A 17,597-nucleotide genomic window follows, 5' to 3' on the forward strand; every position below is an offset into this window, starting at 1 on the left:
TGCAAGAACCCCTTCCATATTAGCATACCAATTATTGGGCACCTACTGTGTGCCAGGTAGTGGGTCTGAGAAGTGGCCGTGCCTCCTGTGTTTGATTATCTCTGGTGGCAGGGAGCCCGTGGGCTCCTGTTGGAGCAGTCCCAGTGGTTGTCCTGTCCTTTCTTGGACCGAGCCTGGTCTTGCCCCAACCCTTCCTCTTCTATGGCGGGCTCATGGCGCATCAGCCCCGTTCCCACATCACTCGTCGCAAAGGGGTGCTCCCCCAGCGTCACCTCCCCTGGAACCATCTCCAGCTCCAGTGTCCAATGCCCAGATGTAGGCTGAGGTTCAGGGTGACTGTGGGCCCTTGCAGGGAGCAGGAGGGCTGGGGGTTCCCTAAAAAGGGGGCTGCTGCAGCCTGCTCCCCAGGGACACAGGCTGGACCCGGGTTCTCCAGCCTCTGCTGGGATTGAGGGACTTGTTACTGGAGAGGGGCGGGCACGCCCACCAGCCCTCTCTGCCTGTCCCCCGGGCTCCCCATCTTTCTCTCTGCTTCCTCCAGCTTTGCCCCTGTTCCACCTCAGCCTCCCTCTCTCTCTGTCAGCCTTCTTCCTCTCTCAGCCGTCTCCTGCCCTCTCCTCTAAGCGAAAATGCCCATAGCAAGTGGGCAGTACAGCAACCTAGGCGTACAGAGGCAAGTCATAGCCTCTGTACGCCTCGGTTTTCTCATCTGCCAAATGGGAATAATAATAGTGTTTACGTTACTGAACGATTACAATGAATAGGGGCCTAGCACATACCCGACACAGTTTTCACTCAAAAAATCTAAGTTCCCTTCCCCCTTCTCCCCTTTCCTTTTTTCCTGTAGAACTTCTCCTCCATTTCCATCTGCTATCTCCTCCTTCCTCTTCTTTCACGGTCTCTGTCAGCATCTCTGTTGTCTCCCTCACTCCTGTGTTGTCTCCCACCTTCTTTCATTCCGTCCCGCCCGCCCCCACCAACCCCTGTCACAGGTGGCCCCCACCAATCCCGTCACAGGTCACAGGTGGTGGGGCCCAGGCCTGTGCTGACAGCAGGGGCGGGCGCTGTCTCCTCTCCCCGTTAGAGGCCCAGGAATGTGGAGTCAGAGGGACAACCAGAGCCAGGGCAGGAAGAATGGGGCCTCTGTTGGGGCAGGAGAAATTTCCTAAAGCCACCACCCAGCTGAATGAGAGTACCTGAGGGCCAGGGAGGGGTGAGGCGGAGGGGTAGCCACACCTGTAGTTTCCGGGGGATGGGCAGGGCTCTGGAGTGGGCCACCATGGACATTCTTAGCACCTGTCGGCACTTCTGGGGTGAGCTCAGATCTCAAAGGCGACTGTCCACTCAAGGGAGTGGACAAGGAGGAAAGGGCCCAGGAAGCCAGAGAGAGAATGTCCCAGTGGCCCTGCTAGGTGGGTGCCCCTCGGGCTCCTGAGCTGCCTGGGCCCCAGCTTGAGAGGGGTGAGTCCTTGGGATTCTCACCAAGTGGCACCTGTCCCTGCCCAGGATGCAGAGAAGGCAGCTTCCCGGGTTGGGGGAAGCAGACTCGTCCTCGGGAAAGAAGGTGAGGGCTGGCTCACCTGCCTCCTCTTCCTCAGCATTCCAGATGAGGTCTGTCCAGGCCGGAGACATGATGGCTGTCCCCCCACCCAGTCCTCTCTAAGAAACACCTTGGAGAGAGACTCCTCCCTTCCACAGCTACCTGGGGCCTGGCAGGTGGGCCAAGGGCCGAGCCTTCCTCGTGCCCGGGGACAGGAGGCCTGAATCCCAGGCAAGGACAAGGTGAAGGTGGGTGGAGGGGCCAGCCCCCAGTGGGCCTGAGGAAGGACATAAAAGGACAGACAAGCGCTGACCTGTCCTCCCAGGGCAGGGGCGTGGTGGGAGCGCAGTGGGGGTGCAGAGAAGGGGAGGGGGGCAGGCGGCAGAGGGGCCCGCGGGGAGCCGCCTCAGGTCTCCTGCCAAAATTTGAACAATAAAAAAGCCTGAAGGGAGCGGTAGGGGAAGGCAGGAGAGAAAGGATACGGACAGGGAGGGAGGGAGGGACCAAACAGCCCCTCCGCCCCAACAGCCCGGCAGGGGGATGTGAGTAATACACGGCTGGTTCAGAGGGAGTGAGATCAAAAGCGAGTAGATACAAGAGGTTTGTGCTTCACCGACCAGACAGCCAGAGGCTCAATGAGACCTTTGTTACCCAGGCCCAAGTCAGGGTTGAAGGAATACCTGACCGCCCCGCTGCCTGGCCCGCCCCCACAGCCACTGTCCTCGGGGTGGGGGAGGGGCGGGTCACCGTGAGTCAAGTTGAGTTGGGCACAGCCCGGCCAGCCGGGCCACGGTGGGCGGGCAGAGGAGGGAGGAGGCTGCCCTTGCCGGGGCGTGGAGCTCCTGGGATGAGTGGAGGAGTAAGTGGCTGCCTGGAAGGCAGGAAGTAGCTCTGCGGGCACAGTGAGGGACACTTCCAGGGAGCGAGAGCCTCCCTGGGACTGCCAGGTGAGCAGCCCCTGGGACCCCCCGGCCCCTGGCCCAACATCCCTTGAGAGGGAGCTGAGGGCATGCTGCCTGGGGCTTCGTGACGGTCTTGGGACTGGGATTCGGGGGTCCCGTGAGAGAGGAGCCAGAGGCTTCTGATGGCCCGGAGTTCAGGCGGGAAGGGGTGGGGGGATGATGCCCAGTTGTTTAGACCTTAAGGCCGGGCAGGAGTGGGGGTGTGGTGTTGCCGTTGGGCAGGGTGGGAAGTCTAGTTAAAGGAGGGTTGTTCCAGCCAGGGTCCTGCAGAGAGCAAAAGAGCCTGTCCCTGAGGCTGGGTGGCTGGGGTGGGGGACAGGGCCTGATCTGGGGCTGGGGCTTCTTATCATCCTACTGGGGGGCCCTGAGAGAGGTCCAGGCCATGCCTGGAGGTCTGAGTCCCCTGGGGCTCTCCCGGGCCTGAGCAGCCAGCAGCCCCTGGAGGCCCCCTCCTCTGAGGCTGATGCCCACAGCGGAGGAGGTGAGGGAATGGTGGTGTGTGCTTAGAACACACCTTTCCCAGGGTCCTGAGACCTTTCTTCCCCTCAGCCCAGCGCTGAGCACCAACCCTGCCAGTGCTGGTCAGCAGAGCACCCACCACCCTCTCTGCAGCGTCACCAGGCACAGCTCCAAAGCTGGCTGGCGGGGATTTCAGCTCCAGCCCTTTTCCAGCCTCCAGCCAGGTCTGGAGATGGGGATCTCACTCTCCAAACCACTCAAGAATGAGTACAGCTGGTCACCCCTGAACTGGCCTGGGAAGTGTGGAGCAGCCCCCACCCCTAGGAGTGCTTAAGAAACTTGTTTACCCCTGTAAAGAAGTGGCAGGCGCTGGTCTCTGCCTTCGGTGCTTCCTGCGGCTGGACTAGAAAGGGTTAAGCGTTGTGGGGAGGGAGCTAACATGGGGCCAGTTGTGGTAGTGGCAGCAGCAGCCTTGAAAAGATCTGGCCTGTTCTCTTGGGGAGGGGGCAGTTAAGGGGGGGGCTGGAAGCTAATTAAGGGAATTTGAGGAGGTCCTTCGTGGCCAGGAAGCTACCTCTCCTGTACCCTGGAGTGAGGGCCATTGTGTAGGGCCTTTGTAGGGCAAGAACTGGAAACTCATTACTGGGATGGCTTTAGTGCTCCTGGGGCCCGGGCAGGTGGTGGGGGATGGTGAGAGAATGTAACCTGGGGGGCCCAGGACTTCCAGGGCGGCAGTGGGGGTGTCGGTGAGTAGGGGAGTGAGGGCTCCCCAGGTGCCCCCAGCTTCTGGCTTCCTTTTGAGATTCCTGCCGCTGGACCCCCTCAACTCTGCTGTGGCCTATGGCTTTTCATTCCTATGTGATTGCTGCTCCAAACTCATGTAGGGCTAAAAGCCATGGGCTACAGTGAGGGGCGCGCTCCTTCTGCAGCAGCTGCACCTCCTCGCAGGACCGGGTTCAGTTCTGAGCCAGCCACCCAGGGGGCTCCGCTTGGGGTGGGGCACGCAGGGGATCTGGTACCCCTGGACCTGGGGCTGGGCTGTGGGCCTTGCCCAAGTCACTTCCCCTCTGGACCTGTTCCCTCGCCCTGAAATGAAGACTGGGCTGGTGGTTCCAGGGGGAAATTTCTCCCGGAGGAAGGAAGGAAGGAGACATTCAGGGTGTGCTGATGTCTCTGAGTCGCTTCCTTCCCCCTTGTCCAGTTTGGGAGGCCTGGCTCAGGGCCAGAGATTTGGGGGCTGGAGTCAGGAGCAGTGGGCCATGGAGACTTACTTGGGCCTTTGCTCAGTGCTCCCGGGACGGCCTCCGCTTCCCTGCCTCCCTCCCTGCACTCCTCCTTTCTCTGTGGTCGGCTTGGAATCCTCAGCCTTTCTCTGTGTAAGGAGATCCCCCAGCTCTTCAGTGGCTGAAATGGGAGCGCTCGGGCCGCCACGGGAGAGAAAATGTGGGGGAGAAAAGGTTCCGCAGTGAAACTGGGACGGCAGCAGCTTCCCACGGACAGCACGTTGGCGCCCGGGGTCCCCAGCTCCTCGTGCACCACCTCTCCAGGAGTTTGCCTCTCCCCCTCCTTGTGTGATGGCACCTGCCCTCCTTACTCCCCTCCTGCCTGTCACTCAGCTTGCCTGGCTTCCTTCCATGTGCTTAATTCTATTCCCAGGCTTCCTCCCCTTTCCCCTTTTAAACCTGCCTGACTCCATCCCTGCCGTCCGGGAAGACTCCAACAAGTGGCAGTGAAGCAGGCAGTCCGGCTGGAGTGACTGTCAGAGGCAGCATCCTTGCTCCCCGGCCCCGTTCCCCTTCTGCACGTCCAGGCCCCAGTCTGTCTAAGATGGACCACTGAAGAATCAGAGAGAGGACAATATTTGGCATTGAGAATCAGAAAGCAAGTTCCTTACAGTACCCTGGAGCCCTTAATTTCCCCAACTGACATTTACAGATGTCTGCTATGTGCCAGGCATGATTGTAACCATCTTATCTGCATAACTCATTTACTCTTGAAGACAGTCCTGTCAATTTTGAGCCCTTTTAGCTTATGGGAGGTCTGAGGCACAGGGGAGCTAAGAAACTGGCCCAATTTCATATGCAGAGTAAGGGGAGACACTGGGATTTGAACCCAGGTGGTCTGGTGCCAGAACCCGTGCTCTTAGCACACCATGCTGGATGTTGGGAGAGCCAGCACCAGTGCATGGAGAGCTGGGCAGTGCCGTACTCACTCGAGGGGTTCCTCTCACAAGGTCTCTGTTGGGTGTGTGTCCGCGAATCGGCCGCATGGCCCAACTCCAGTCACCCTTTGTCCATCAGTGGCTTTCCTTTTCCAGGGACCAGAGGGGCTAGGAATCAGAACAATAGGGGAAGCAGGAGAAAGCCCTGGCCAGCTGGGATTTTGCTGGGGCAATTCCAGGCTACTTCCCCTCCTGCCCCAGCTTAGATGGTGAAAAGAATAGGGAGGAGAATCTGCCAGGGTTTCCCGCTTGCCCTCTGGGTCCTCTCGCCCAGAGACAGGGGATGGCTGGCACCTTCCTCCACTTCCCTCGTTGTCCAGCTGCCCCAGGCTCAGAACGAGCCTATCCTGTTCCCTCCCCTGCTCTGCGGATGTCCAGGCACTCCCTATCTCCCAGTTGGGTAGTCAGGTTGGAGCAGTGCCCTCTTCCTGCCCCCTGCCCCCGGCCCCTCCCAGGAATCCTGCTGTTTGGGGAAGGCCGGGCACCAGGCTGGGCCTGGGGAGGAGAAGACAGATGAACCCTGTGCCTCTAAAGCCCCAGCAAGGGAGGCGCTCTGCAGGGACTTCAGAGTGGAAGGCAGTTGAATGAATTAGGAACTGGTAGGAAAGGGGGAGGAGTAAAAGAGGTAAGTTGCCACCAGCTGGGACACAGAGCAAGTCCAGGACTCAGCAACTCACCTGAGACAGTCCTGCCTTTCTGGGGCAGGGCCTGGGGTGCTTCTGGGCTTACCGAGTTGGAGCACTTTTCCATTCTTTGTCTCTTAGCCACTGCCGCTGGGGCAGGCCTGGAGAAGAGATGCCATTATATATTTTACGTAATTGTTGAACTGCATTGAAAAGGCAAGCTGGCCCCCTGCCCTCTCTCCCTGGAGGATTCACAGATCAGAAGGCTGTGTCTGTCCTGTCCCCTGCCTGCAGACGGCTGAAACTTAAAATATTCCCAGCAACCTAAGGCTTTTTGGCAGTCCTCAGATGTACGCAGCACACGGCCTCCCTTGGGAGAGTGGGCCCCTGTGATAACAACACTGAGACTCAGCGACTCTCTCTTGTTATACTTGTTCCATTTTTAGTGGAGATGGAGTTCGACTGCTAAGCCCCACTGCCTTCAAAATATAAACACTATTGGGAGAAAAAAAATCTCCGTCCCCATCTTTAGAAGAGGATAGCACTAAAGTTTGACCTTTGGAGTCTGTTCTGGCGCTGATAGTCTGGGCCACCAGCTTCCTGGCTGCTGCTACATGTCAAGTCGATGGCCCCAGTCATGCTTGTGATGACTCGTAGGGTGGGCCAGCCTCTGCCAGGCAGGACCGGGAAACCCTGGACGCAGGGCTTGAGGACATGTCAAGACTATTGCTGTTCCCATCTCTCCAGAGCCCATGGCCCCCAGTAGCTCAGAACCACTGATAAATGCTCACTGCCCTTGTAGTCCAGGGAAGTGGAGGGAGCCTTGTCTTTCTCCAGAGGGGGTGCTGGCCTTGGCAAGCTAGGGCCTGTGGCCTCTGAGGCCATCAGAGGTAGACAGGGCCTTGGCTTATGTTTCCAGGGCCTCGGTAAGCCAGAGGCTGGAGGTCAGTCTCAGGCAGGCCAAGAAGGAGTTAACCTTCAAGGAGAACACGGGCTTCTCCCAGACTGGAGGCCTGTGCCCAGCTTTGCTGCTGCCAACTCCGGGAAGAAATCCTGGGATCTGTAGTTTTGCCACCACCCACCCCTGGCCTGCCTGTTTATCAACACCGCCTTGTAGACTACAGTTCCCAGAAACCTGCAGAGACTAGGCTTTGGGGGAAGGGGTGGGGTAGGAGGCTCCGTGGCGGCCGGAGGGAGAGGGAGAGGGAGGAGGTGGGGAGAGAAAACTCAATTCACCCCCTTCCTTTTTAATTCTTTCTCCTGGTGTGTCTGCTCCACCGCCCGAGCTAATCCCCCAAATCCGGTCTCCTAAGCCGCAGCTGCTTCCCTGCGCAGTGATGAATGGTTCTGGGAGGGAAGGTGAATTCATATTTTAATTACTGAGGCGCGGTGCTCAGGGAGCAGGGGAGGGGGCGGAGGGCTCAGCTTTGTTCTAGAGGCGCCCAGGGCGCACCCTCCGCACCGGGTCACTTCTCTTCCCCTTTACCTGGGGTGGAGGGCGGCTGGGAGCGAAGGTGGGGGGCGTCTTGCTGGAAGCTCCTCTACTTATGCCTTGGGAAGGGATTGGGGGTGGGGGTGGGGGACAAGGACAATATCCCTTTTTTGTTTGTCAGAGGATTCCTGGCATGTCCCAACACTTGTAAGTATCTTCCACCCCCATGGCCGCCCACTTTGATGGAGGGCCTTGCCAAAATTCAAGACACCTAGGAGTTTGTGGTCTGCAAGCCGGGGGCCCTGGCTCACTCTTCATCTTAGTCCCTAGTGTGCTCTGAGTCCCCTCTTCTTGGTTCTTCCACATGTTCAAGCTGCCTCTGACCCACTGCCCCATTTTTGCCTGAGCTGCTAGGGTGGGAGGGCGTCTGGCGTAGAGAGATGTGGGGTCACGGCCAAGGGAAGGGTCTGCAGGAGGCTGGGGCGGATAGGTGCTCTGTGGACTGGCCTCTCTTCCGCGTGGCTCCCACAACGCCGGCTGGGCAGAGGATCTCCTGTGCCCCCTAGACCCCTGACCATCTTGGACCTGAGCCGGAGAAAAGCCAGCGAGGAGGATGGGGAAGAAGCCAGGGCCAACAGCTTGCAGTCAGCTGCCGCCAACTGTGCGATAGCAGGAGGTTTGTCCAGTGTCCACCCCCTTCTGCCTATTTTGGGTTTCTGGGGGCTGTTTTTCCATTCCTTAGTCCCTCCCGACTGTGGGCATGAGAATGGAGGTGGCAGGTGGGAGGGGAGTTCCCACCATGAGCACAGACTAGTGAGGAGGGGGGGGACCCTCGCTAGACCAGACCCCCGCCCCCCAAGTAGACACAGCGAGAGGAGGGTCATCAGGACCTGACTTCCCCGGGGGAGCGTCCAGCTGGTGCTGAGGCACTCTGCCAAGTGTGAAGGGGAAGGACAGGGAGGAGAGTGCACAGGACTCCTGCCCAGGGATAGCAGAGAGGAGCAGAGACCACAGCCCTGGCGAAGGGGCTCCCCAGGTACCTGCTGGGGGGGGAGCTTCTGAGGGAGGAGGAGTGGGCCCATGGTGGGCAGGGACACTGAAACAGGATGGGATCCTCTGTCCCATGTCACCACTTCAGGGGCTGGCCCAGTGAGCTCCTCGCTGCAGACAGAGCCCAGGCTGCCTCCACTGCTTGGAGCCGCGCCGTGCAGTGAGGACCCATCGGGCCCAGGTAGAGACGCACAAGGACAACCTGAGCACCTTAGATCCAAGAGCGCGGCATAATAACCAGGCCCTCTGCATTGTGGACAGCCTCCGGCCCAGCTCCTGACCAGCTTCATTCAGCTCTCCCTTCCTCTGACACTCAGGTTCCGGTTCCCCCCACGCCCACCCACAACCTCGCTCAGTTGTGCAAGTGACAAGCTGAGCAAAAAAGCCAGGAGTTTCTCATCCTCCCCAAAGCAGCCCAGGGAGGAACGGGATCGCTCAAGGGGATGTATTTTGCTATTTTCAAAAAGAACAGGAACTGGAGGGGGAGTGGGGTGAAGAGGGAAGAGGATCTGTGCACCCCGGGACCAGAGCTGCCCCTAGACCTGGAGTGGAGCTGTGATGCTCAGAGCTGCTTGCCCAGATGAGCTTTGCTGTGCCGTCGATTCTCCCCATGTACTTTTCTATCATCACAGGATGCTTTGTTGCTGGTACCCTTGGCGCACACCCCCAGCAAGGGGAGCCCAGGCATTGCAGTTACTGATTGTAAGGGAAACTACCTGCTCCCACTCCCTTCTTCCTGATCAGGCTGGGCCTTCCAGCCCCTCAGGGTTGGGGTCTTAGTGTTGCCCAACCTCCTGGTACACTGAAATGAGGAAGTGGAAGCCCAGAGAGAGAGAGAGCCACTTGCCCAGGATGACAAAGCATGTTAGCATCTGAGCCAAGAATAGAACCCTGGCCACCTAAGCCCCATGTGGATTCCTGTCTCTCTCTAGGTTTGTCAGAGGAGGGATCCAGAGATAGCTGCAGTAGATAGATCTAGAAATATAGTAGTTGTGTCTCGGCTCTGTCTCTATATATATCCTGGAGATTGCTCTCTGCTCACTATATATACGCCACCAGAGTGGGTGTGTAAGTGGTGCTGGAAAGTGGGTTATTAAATAACCAGCCTGCCTACCCATGCTGACTCAAGCTGGGCCTCCTGCCCATCCAGCTGGCCAGTGGCAATGCGACGCACCTATTAATTACAGCGTTTAGCTACAGGATCAAGAAGCGGGAGGGGGAGGGAGGGAGAATGCTGGCAGGACCTGGCCCCACGGTGGGCACTTGGCGGGGCCTCTGCTTGCCTGGAGAAACGTGAAGGAAGTTTGCTCAAAGGGGCAGGATTGGCCAGACCCGTGGAACCTCCTAGAGAGCCACCATCTGGACAGGCCGGGTTCCTCAAAAACAGTGGAACCGCTTTGCAGGCGTGCCTTGCGCGGGGTCAGGACGTCCTGTGCAGTCCCTATTGCATGAGGGCCGGGGAAGGGAGCCGCCTCGTGCCTCCTGATCCTAAGCCCCTCGACTCAGCCTCCTGCCTGCCTCCTGCCGACCCCAGGCATTTGGGCTCCACTCACCTGCTTGTCCCAGCGTCCTTCCAAGAGAGAAGTGGCTCAGACCAGGCCCAGGAGGCAGGCCTGACCTCCACGCCGGGGTGCTTGCTTTTGTTCTCAGCTTCTCCGCTTGAGCTCACTTGAATGTACTTCTGCTCCCTTCCACAGCAGGCCCAGGGGCAGAGAGGTGAACTGGAAGAATCTGCAGGTGGCTAAGGCTAGGGAAACCTAAATGAGCATTTGGGGAAAGATACTCTCCCAGACCGAGGCTGTTCTCCTCACTCCCTCCCATCCCCAGCCAGAGTAGAGGGGACAACGTGCCCAGCTGGGGCAAATCCAGCCTCAGCGTCTCCTGTAGACTTACATGCCAGGGAAGAAACTGTGCCTTTACCCTTTTGCACCTACCTCGCAAGCCCTTTGCCTAGCATAGGTGCCAAATAAAACAGCCTGGTGGCTGAAAGAGCTCTCTTTGCTGTCTGTTCTCTACATGATGAGGACAAGGGCCCGTGTGGCTCTGAGCAGTCAAAGGCTGAGGGTGTCAGACAACTTGGGGTGGTTAAGGAAGGGAGGAATCTGTGGCTCAGTTGCAAGAGTCGAGGTAGGGGCCGTGCTGGATGAAGGGTTTCTTCCAGCGCCACAAAATCCCGCACTTGGCTCGTTGGACAAGTGACCTACAGCCCCTCCCTCGAACCTGTGTTAGTGGCACAGGCAGAGCGTATTTTGAGCCAGCTTGCTTCCTGTGCCCCATCCACAGGTGTGTGGTGACAGGTGAGGCCTGGGGCGGGAGGGGGTCAAAGGAAGCGCCCCCAGGCTCCAATTGGAGGGGTGACATCAGCCCCACACAGATCAGCAGACACTGAGGTTTCAAAGAGGCTGTTGTTTGGTGGCTGGCTCCTCCCCACTGGAGTGAGAGACTTGGCAGGACCTGGGCAGCCTCAGGGAGTGGCCATGACTTTCCCTAGACCCTGGAGTGTTCTGGGAGCATTAACCCCAGCTTGCTTCTCTCTTCCTGCCTTCCTCCTGCCCCTCTTCCTCCCCTGCCTTTCCCTACAGATCTTCTCTGCTGAGCAGCCCCCAGCCTGGCCCGGGGCATGCCCCAGTTCACCTTCGCCTGCTTCTGCGGCCTCCACGGCTTCTGCAAGATGAAGAGGAAGAAGGAGGAAGTTCACAGACAGCGGGAAACGGCAGTGTGAGCAGAACCAGGGCCCCTCGGCAGCCCCCCGCAGGTCCCAGCCTGATGGTGGCCGCTCCTGGCTGGGGCTCAGAGCAGGAAGCCATGCGGGCGGGCGTCCGAAGGCTTGCTTCAGCCGGTGCTCTTCGCAGCCTGAGTCGGGCTTCAGCCTCCTGTGTGCCCCCAGCCTCCTGCCTGCACCCATGAGCTCGCAGGCCCGAGGCCTCCCTGGAGAGAGGCCCTGGACGCACCAGGGGAATCCCAGGACCTGCCACCGCCTTCCGGAGACTCAGAGGCCCCGGGGAGGCCAAGGAGTGCTGGGGGACTGTTCTCAGGGTAAGCCCTCCCGAGGGCCGTGCCGCCTGGGGCTAGGAGAGCCGTTGCTAAACGGGAAACCGGCGCTCTAGCAGAGAGACTCGGGCAGCCCGGACCCTGGGGAGGCCTCAGGCAGGCTGGCAGGCTGGCAGGGCAGCGGTGAGAGACAACTGCCCCCACACCCAGGATGGAGACTATCCCGGGACCCCAGGACCTGGAGCAGGAGGCTCTGCAGAGCAGCTCTGCAGGAGCGTCCTCCCAGCGTCCTCCTGGGCCAGGTGCGGCCAGGCCTGAGGCCGCCCGCCCGTCATGAGCAGGAGGGCGGTGGCCCCTGCCTGCCCCTGCGCACCAGAAAGCTGTCTTTTCCCGGCCCCAGCCCACCCGTTCCCATGACGGCTGTGCGTCCTCGTTGGCAGCACAGGTGTGGGGAGGCCTGTGCCCCAGGGCCCGACTCCCCTCCTCAGGGACTGTCTGCGAGCGACCGGACGGGGGACCCGTCTCCCGGACTAAGCTGTGCCCTCCCTTTGTCCTCCTGCCCTCGTGCCTCACCCTGGGGACATGTGTGCAGGTGGTGCCTTCAGGGGAAACTCTTGGGGTGGGGGGACCTCTAGGACTTCCCTTGGCTTTTCCTCTAATCTCACCCCTATCAGCCTCCCCCTGCCCTCACACCCAGCCCACTTCCAGGAGGTAGGAGGCAAAAGAAAAACCATTTCCCTCCTTCCCTCCCTGCCCCATTTCAGTATAACTTAGCATCCTCTGTCATCGGGCTGGGGGGGGGGGACATGCCGCAGACAGGAATGCCGGTGGAACTGGGAACTGCCCAGCCCAGGCACAGAGTCCGATCCCGCCAGCGCCCAGGGATTCAGTGACCCTCTGGCAGACTAGCTGGCCACCTGGGCAGAGGAGGTCAGGGCTGCAGGATGGGGGGCCTCTCTGGGCAACCAGGGCGGGCAAGAGGCCTCCTTGGCCGCTGTGCCCAGAAACCTCGAGGAGCAAGGGCACCCTCTGTGCCGGCCGCCTTTCCTGTCCAGCGCGTGCCCACGCCCAGGGGCATTCCCTGGACTTTGGGCAGATTTGGTGGCATCCAGGTTGTCTTTGTGAGGCCTAAGCACAGCTAGAGTGCTCTCCTCCCATCCTCCACCCCCTACTTTGCCCCCCGCCTCCCAGCCCCAACCTTCTACAATCTGTTATTTCCTTTTATATCCAAAGAATTATAAAAAACAGAAGTCCTTCCCTCAAGGAAAGAGCAAGATTCAGCAATAGAGTTCAGTGGGGTCACAGGGACAGGAGACTCGCTGGTTCTTTGTCCTCTTGGACAGTAGGGGGCTTAGGTGAGGCAGAGAAGGGCAGAGAAGCTCCGGGGCTACCTTGATACCGGGCCGCAGAGCCCGCCTCTAGGGCGTGTGTGTCCCTAGCGGTCGCCCGCGAGGCTGCAGTCCGAGAGGAGTCACTCCTGTGGTGGAGATGAAATTGTATGCCCCCGGACTGGCGGTGTTGGGTGTTGGGTCCTGACCACAGGGGCTCACCTGGAGGGAAGGTCAGGAAAGCGGAGAACACACGCTCGGGGAGAGGGTGACCAGGGACAGCTGTGCCGGCTCAGACCTTGGCAGGGATTGCAGCTGCAGGGGCTTGGCAGGGAGCCCTTCTTCGGAGCTTTCTTCCCCTGGGGAGCTCTCGGCTCCAGAGGGATAATGGATATCTTGAGTCCTTGCGATGGGAACGTGGGTAGGGTCCCAAGGTCAAGGCATTCTGAGATTCTGAGTGGAGGTCCAGCTGGTGCCTGCAGACAGCTGTCCTTGGCCTCCACGCTGGTAGCCTCTTCTTCCCCCAGGGCGAAGGCTGGGGCCAACACTGCGGCTGACATGGCCTGAGTAGGAGGCGGCGGCAGCTTCTAGCCAGACATACCCCACTTTCTACTGTCCCTCCGTTTCCTTCTCAGGAAAATGGGACTTTGCTCCTCTTAGCATCTTGGGAAGTGATCTGGAGACCTGTTCCCGTCTCCATGCCCTTGGCTGAGCCCAGGGGACAGGTTCAATCCGGGAGCAGCCCCGGCACCTACAGGCCACGCACCCCGGGCCTCTGACTGCAGGTCCAGCCTGCTGCTCCTTCCGGGCTGGGCCTGAGTCTCGCGCCTTCCCAGATGTCTGGCTGGATGATGTCGCCCTTTCTGTTTCGAATTCCCTCCACTCCCCGCCTGAGTAAAGGCCACTCCGGGTTCTCTCCCAAAGACTCCACCGTGAGGTGGGGGCCCTGAGCTCTTGGGGCGAGGCAGGGCTGCGCGGGTGGGTGACTCTGTGGAGGAGGCCAGGCCTCTCTCGTTCTTGCTGCCCGGCACTGGGTGCTCCTGGTAGGTGGGTGGGCGGCGTGTCACCTCCAGTGTCCCCATCTACGAAGGGAGGATCCCATGCCCATTCCCCCTCCCGGGCTTCAGGCCATTGAGCAGAGGAGCAAGAAGTGTGAAGGCTGCTTGGGGCCTCGTGACTTGAGTGTTGTCTGAGGCCCTGGCCCATGGGACCCAGGGGCTTCTTGTCTCAGGTTGAAACTTCTTTATTAGAATGTCATTTCCTTCTCCACTCCCAGGGAAGGGCTTTTTGAATGTAGCATGAGTCCATAGAAATATATAGGGAGAATTGTTACTTTTACCAAAAAAAAAAAAAAGAGAGCAATAATTTAACTCACTGAAATATGCATGAGGTAGTACAGTGGGACGCAGAGAGCACCGAGCTGGGCGCTAGGTCTCCTGAGTTCTGGCCCTGCTAGCAAACTAATGACCACGTGGTCTTAGGCTAATCGTGTCTTATTTCTAGGGCTCAGTTTCCTCAGCTATAAAGAGGGGATCACGCTGATGTCCTCTAAGTTTTTTCTGCTGTCCAGGGCTCCGTAAGTCTGGGGAGCTGAACCCCAGTGGGGCTCGGGCTGTGGAACCGGAGGGGTTGTGGATTCCCCGCGCCCCAGCGGATGCGCTCTGTGCAGACGGCACGCGTGCGTGGGGACAGGCGGGTGGAAGTGATATGGTGGCTCTGAGGAGTGGGGGGCGGGGTGGTGAGAGGGAAAGCCGAGTCACCCAGAGCTTCTGAAAGAGTCCCTCCTCAGCAAGGGTGCAGGGCTCTGCAGTGCTGTCTCTCCTGCCTCCTACCGCCAGGCCCAAGGGGAGTAAGTCCGTGGCCTGGACTGTGACTCTAGGCTGTCACGGGGGCCACTCTTGTGCACGCTCTTTCTCTCTATCACACACACACATCACCACCCACCACCTGCAGATACTCAAGAGATTCCAGAAGAGATATCGAAGGCCGGCGCCCCGCCCCCATTCTGTAACCTATGGACTTCCCTTTGCACAGCCACTCATGTGCCCATCGCCAAGCTGATCAAACCCCCACCTCATGCCTTGCCTTCAGCAAGGGGAAGAACCGCAGGCTGGAATCTTCCCTGTCCATAGACCGAATCAGCGTTTGGGGCATGCTGGTCATGGGACCTGCTGGTGACCGGATGGAGAGCCGCAGCCCCCAGCTCCCCAGAGTTCCTTGGCAAATCGCTTCCTCTCTCCCAGCCTCCTCCATGCAAGGTGGCCATGAGTCGTGTCCCCTCCCTACCTCACAGGAAGGTGCCAGTGTAAGGGCACATTGTATCAGACGGCCCTAGATATGGCTGGGACTTTTGGAGACAAATACTTCTCCGCAACTGTCGCGACTGTGAAGATGGGCTTGCACCAGAGAAGGAAATCTTGGGGCTCCTGTGGTCAGTGAGCTGCTTGCAAGCTGGCCCAGGAGGTCATGTTCATCCTGAAGGTGTGCCCAGCAGGTGATGGGCTGACAATACCGCAAGAACCAAGAATGAGAATCTATTCCCAAAGAATGAACGCTCTAGCCCTCTGACACAAGAGCAAGACCAAGAGATGGCTGCCACCACCTCACCCTGCTCCCAAGACAAACACAGCTCCCCAAGTCCATGTTCCCAAACAGTCGAGGACCAAGACGTCTGGCTTGTCAGAGGGAATCCTCCAGACGCCCCATGCCATCCCTGGAGTGGCCGGTGCCCACTGTGCTGGGGTTGCTGTGGTCATTCCTGCCTGGGCTCCCATCTCTAAATCTCCATGGGATCAGAACCACAGACACCACGGAAGAGGAAACAGAAACCTTGGCTCTTCACAGGGAGCCCGGGAGGTGAGGACCGGAGGGAGAGTGGTGGCTGTCCGGGGCATCCTTAGAAGAACCCGTTTTGCTGGGGAAGAAATTCCAAGAGCCTGGGGTCCCCACACCTGGGCAGCCCGGGCTGTGGCAGAAACCCTCAGCGTCTGGAGTTCAGGCGTTTTCCTGGTGGTCTGCTGGTCTCTGTCCCTGCCCTTCTGGGACAGCCCCCTCTCCTCCTTGAGCGCACTGCCGTGTTGCATCTGAGGGGCGGGAGGAAGGCAGGAGGGGGAGATGGCAGGACCCAGACAGATCCTCAGGACTCTCCCAGCCTCTGTTGCCATGGCAACACTGCTATTTTTATCCTGTTGTTCATGATGCTCAAAGCTCTGACTTTCTCTGTTCCATAGAGGCCAGGCTGGCTTCTACCCTCATCCTTCAACACAGCACCTTCTCCCGGAGGTCCATGGAGGGAAATAAAGTGAGAGAGGAGAGGGGAGCCCACTCGGTCACCCCTCGATGAGGGGGAACTGTGGGACAGGAGTTCGCCTCTGCATTTTTGAGCCCTTGGTTTCCTACCTTGCTTAGGCACCCAATTTTACATTTTCTAGGAGATCAAAGCTCCCCATGGGCTCCCCGAGAGGCTGCTCCAGAGAATAAAAAAAAAAAGGAAGAACTGCTGCTCAGATGAGTTTTTTCCCACGCAGCAGGGTCCACAGGGCTGCTCTTCTTGGTTCTGAAGACTGTCCTGTTGGTAGAGGCCAACCCCTGGCCTCCCGAAAGGGGAGAAAGAGCTAAGTTTGGTTAATTAGCAATCAGATACGCTCACTGTCACTGGGGAATCTAAACCAACACTTTCTTTTCTGCTGTCTCTCCACCAAAGAACTGGGACAAATGGCTCCATGCCTTTGTCCAGTCTTTCTGTCCAAAGCAAAATAGCAAATATTCTCCAAGCTGGAAAGCAGGCTCCGTCCCACCCCCAGTTGGACAGCCATGTTTCTCTCCAGGCTCTTGAAGGCAGGCTTTAAAGGAAGGCTTTGTCAGAGCCGTTTTTTCTCTGTCTCTTCCTGCCCGGCTCAGCCCCTGGTCCTGTCCTTATGTCCCCCACCTCCATTGCAGTGGCAGGAGACCCCTGAGAGTCAATGGTGCTAATGTTCCCCACCTATATGCTCCTATGTAGGTTAGTGAGATTTGAACCCAGCACCTGGGGTGGTTGGGTTGGGGGTGGTACATTTCACATCCTCAAGACTACGACCCTGGAGACAGGTCCAGATCTTAATGCTGTGAAGTAGCAATCTGTATCATGCTAAACGCCTGCATTGAGGTTCTACCTCGGGCGAACGGACTCTTGGATGGTTAATTTTCCTGGGGTGGCTGGGGCCCATTTACTAAGCCTCTAATTGGTTTCATTTTGGCTCAGGTTGCATGGTTTCCTGAATCTATGCACCTGGAGTAAGCACTTTTCTGGTTGCCACTGAAAAGCATGTAGGCATACGCTGCTCTGTTAATTGCTGTAATAAACAGACTTTATTATATCCCTTTGCAGTAAATGAATTATGTTGTCAGGGTAGATGGGGCATCCGTGTTTATTTCACACTGTAATACACTGCAGCAGAAGCTAAACATTTGTTTCTACCAACTCTGCTGAGAGGAAGAAGAATAGGAACTGGGAGGAAGAGCCAGGAGTGTGGATATAAAGTGAGGTGGTGGGGCCTTCCTAGGCTTTGAGAGACACCCTGAGTCCCCAGAACTCTGTGAGCTTCATTTGTGCTATCTATAGATTGAGGGAAGCAGGCCTCCTGCCTCCTAGCATCTCAGAGAAATAGTGGGATAAAGCTGGCTGCAGTGGGGGTGGGGGTGGGGTGGGGTGGGCAACAGGGAAGGCAGTTTAGGACTACAACATGATCGGGTAGGCTTAAAGGTGCTTTTTAAGAAAGATAAAGACCAGCCAGGTGCAGTGGCTCATGCCTGTAATCCTAGCCCTCTGGGAGGCTGAGGTGGGAGGATCACTTGAGGTCAGGAGTTGGAGACCAGCCTGAGCAAGAGTGAGACCCTCCATCTCTACTAAAAATGGAAAAAATTAGCTGGGCAACTAAATATAGAAAAAATATATATTAGCTGGGTGTGGTGGTGCATGCCTGTAGTCCCAGCTACTCGGGAGGCTGAGGCAG

At 58.4% G+C, this 17,597-nt stretch overlaps 1 protein-coding gene across 1 annotated transcript; it reads left to right on the top strand.

Annotated features, from left to right (window-relative positions):
* Positions 1-7,001: 7,001 nt before the first annotated feature.
* Positions 7,002-17,175, top strand: BLACAT1 (BLACAT1 overlapping LEMD1 locus). Its single transcript, XM_075996916.1, has 2 exons — positions 7,002-7,164; positions 10,870-17,175. Exon 2 carries the CDS (start codon positions 10,908-10,910, stop codon positions 11,007-11,009), a length of 102 nt encoding a protein of 33 aa, XP_075853031.1. The 5' UTR covers positions 7,002-7,164; positions 10,870-10,907; the 3' UTR covers positions 11,010-17,175.
* The last annotated feature ends 422 nt before the right edge of the window (positions 17,176-17,597 follow it).

This window comes from Microcebus murinus, chromosome 23 (genome assembly GCF_040939455.1).
Source record: "Microcebus murinus isolate Inina chromosome 23, M.murinus_Inina_mat1.0, whole genome shotgun sequence".
Taxonomy (NCBI): Eukaryota; Metazoa; Chordata; class Mammalia; order Primates; family Cheirogaleidae; genus Microcebus; species Microcebus murinus.

Coding starts and splice junctions, on each gene's coding strand:
- BLACAT1 (XM_075996916.1), top strand. CDS start 10,908: ATGCCCCAGTTCACCTTCGCCTGCTTCTGCGGCCTCCACGGCTTCTGC.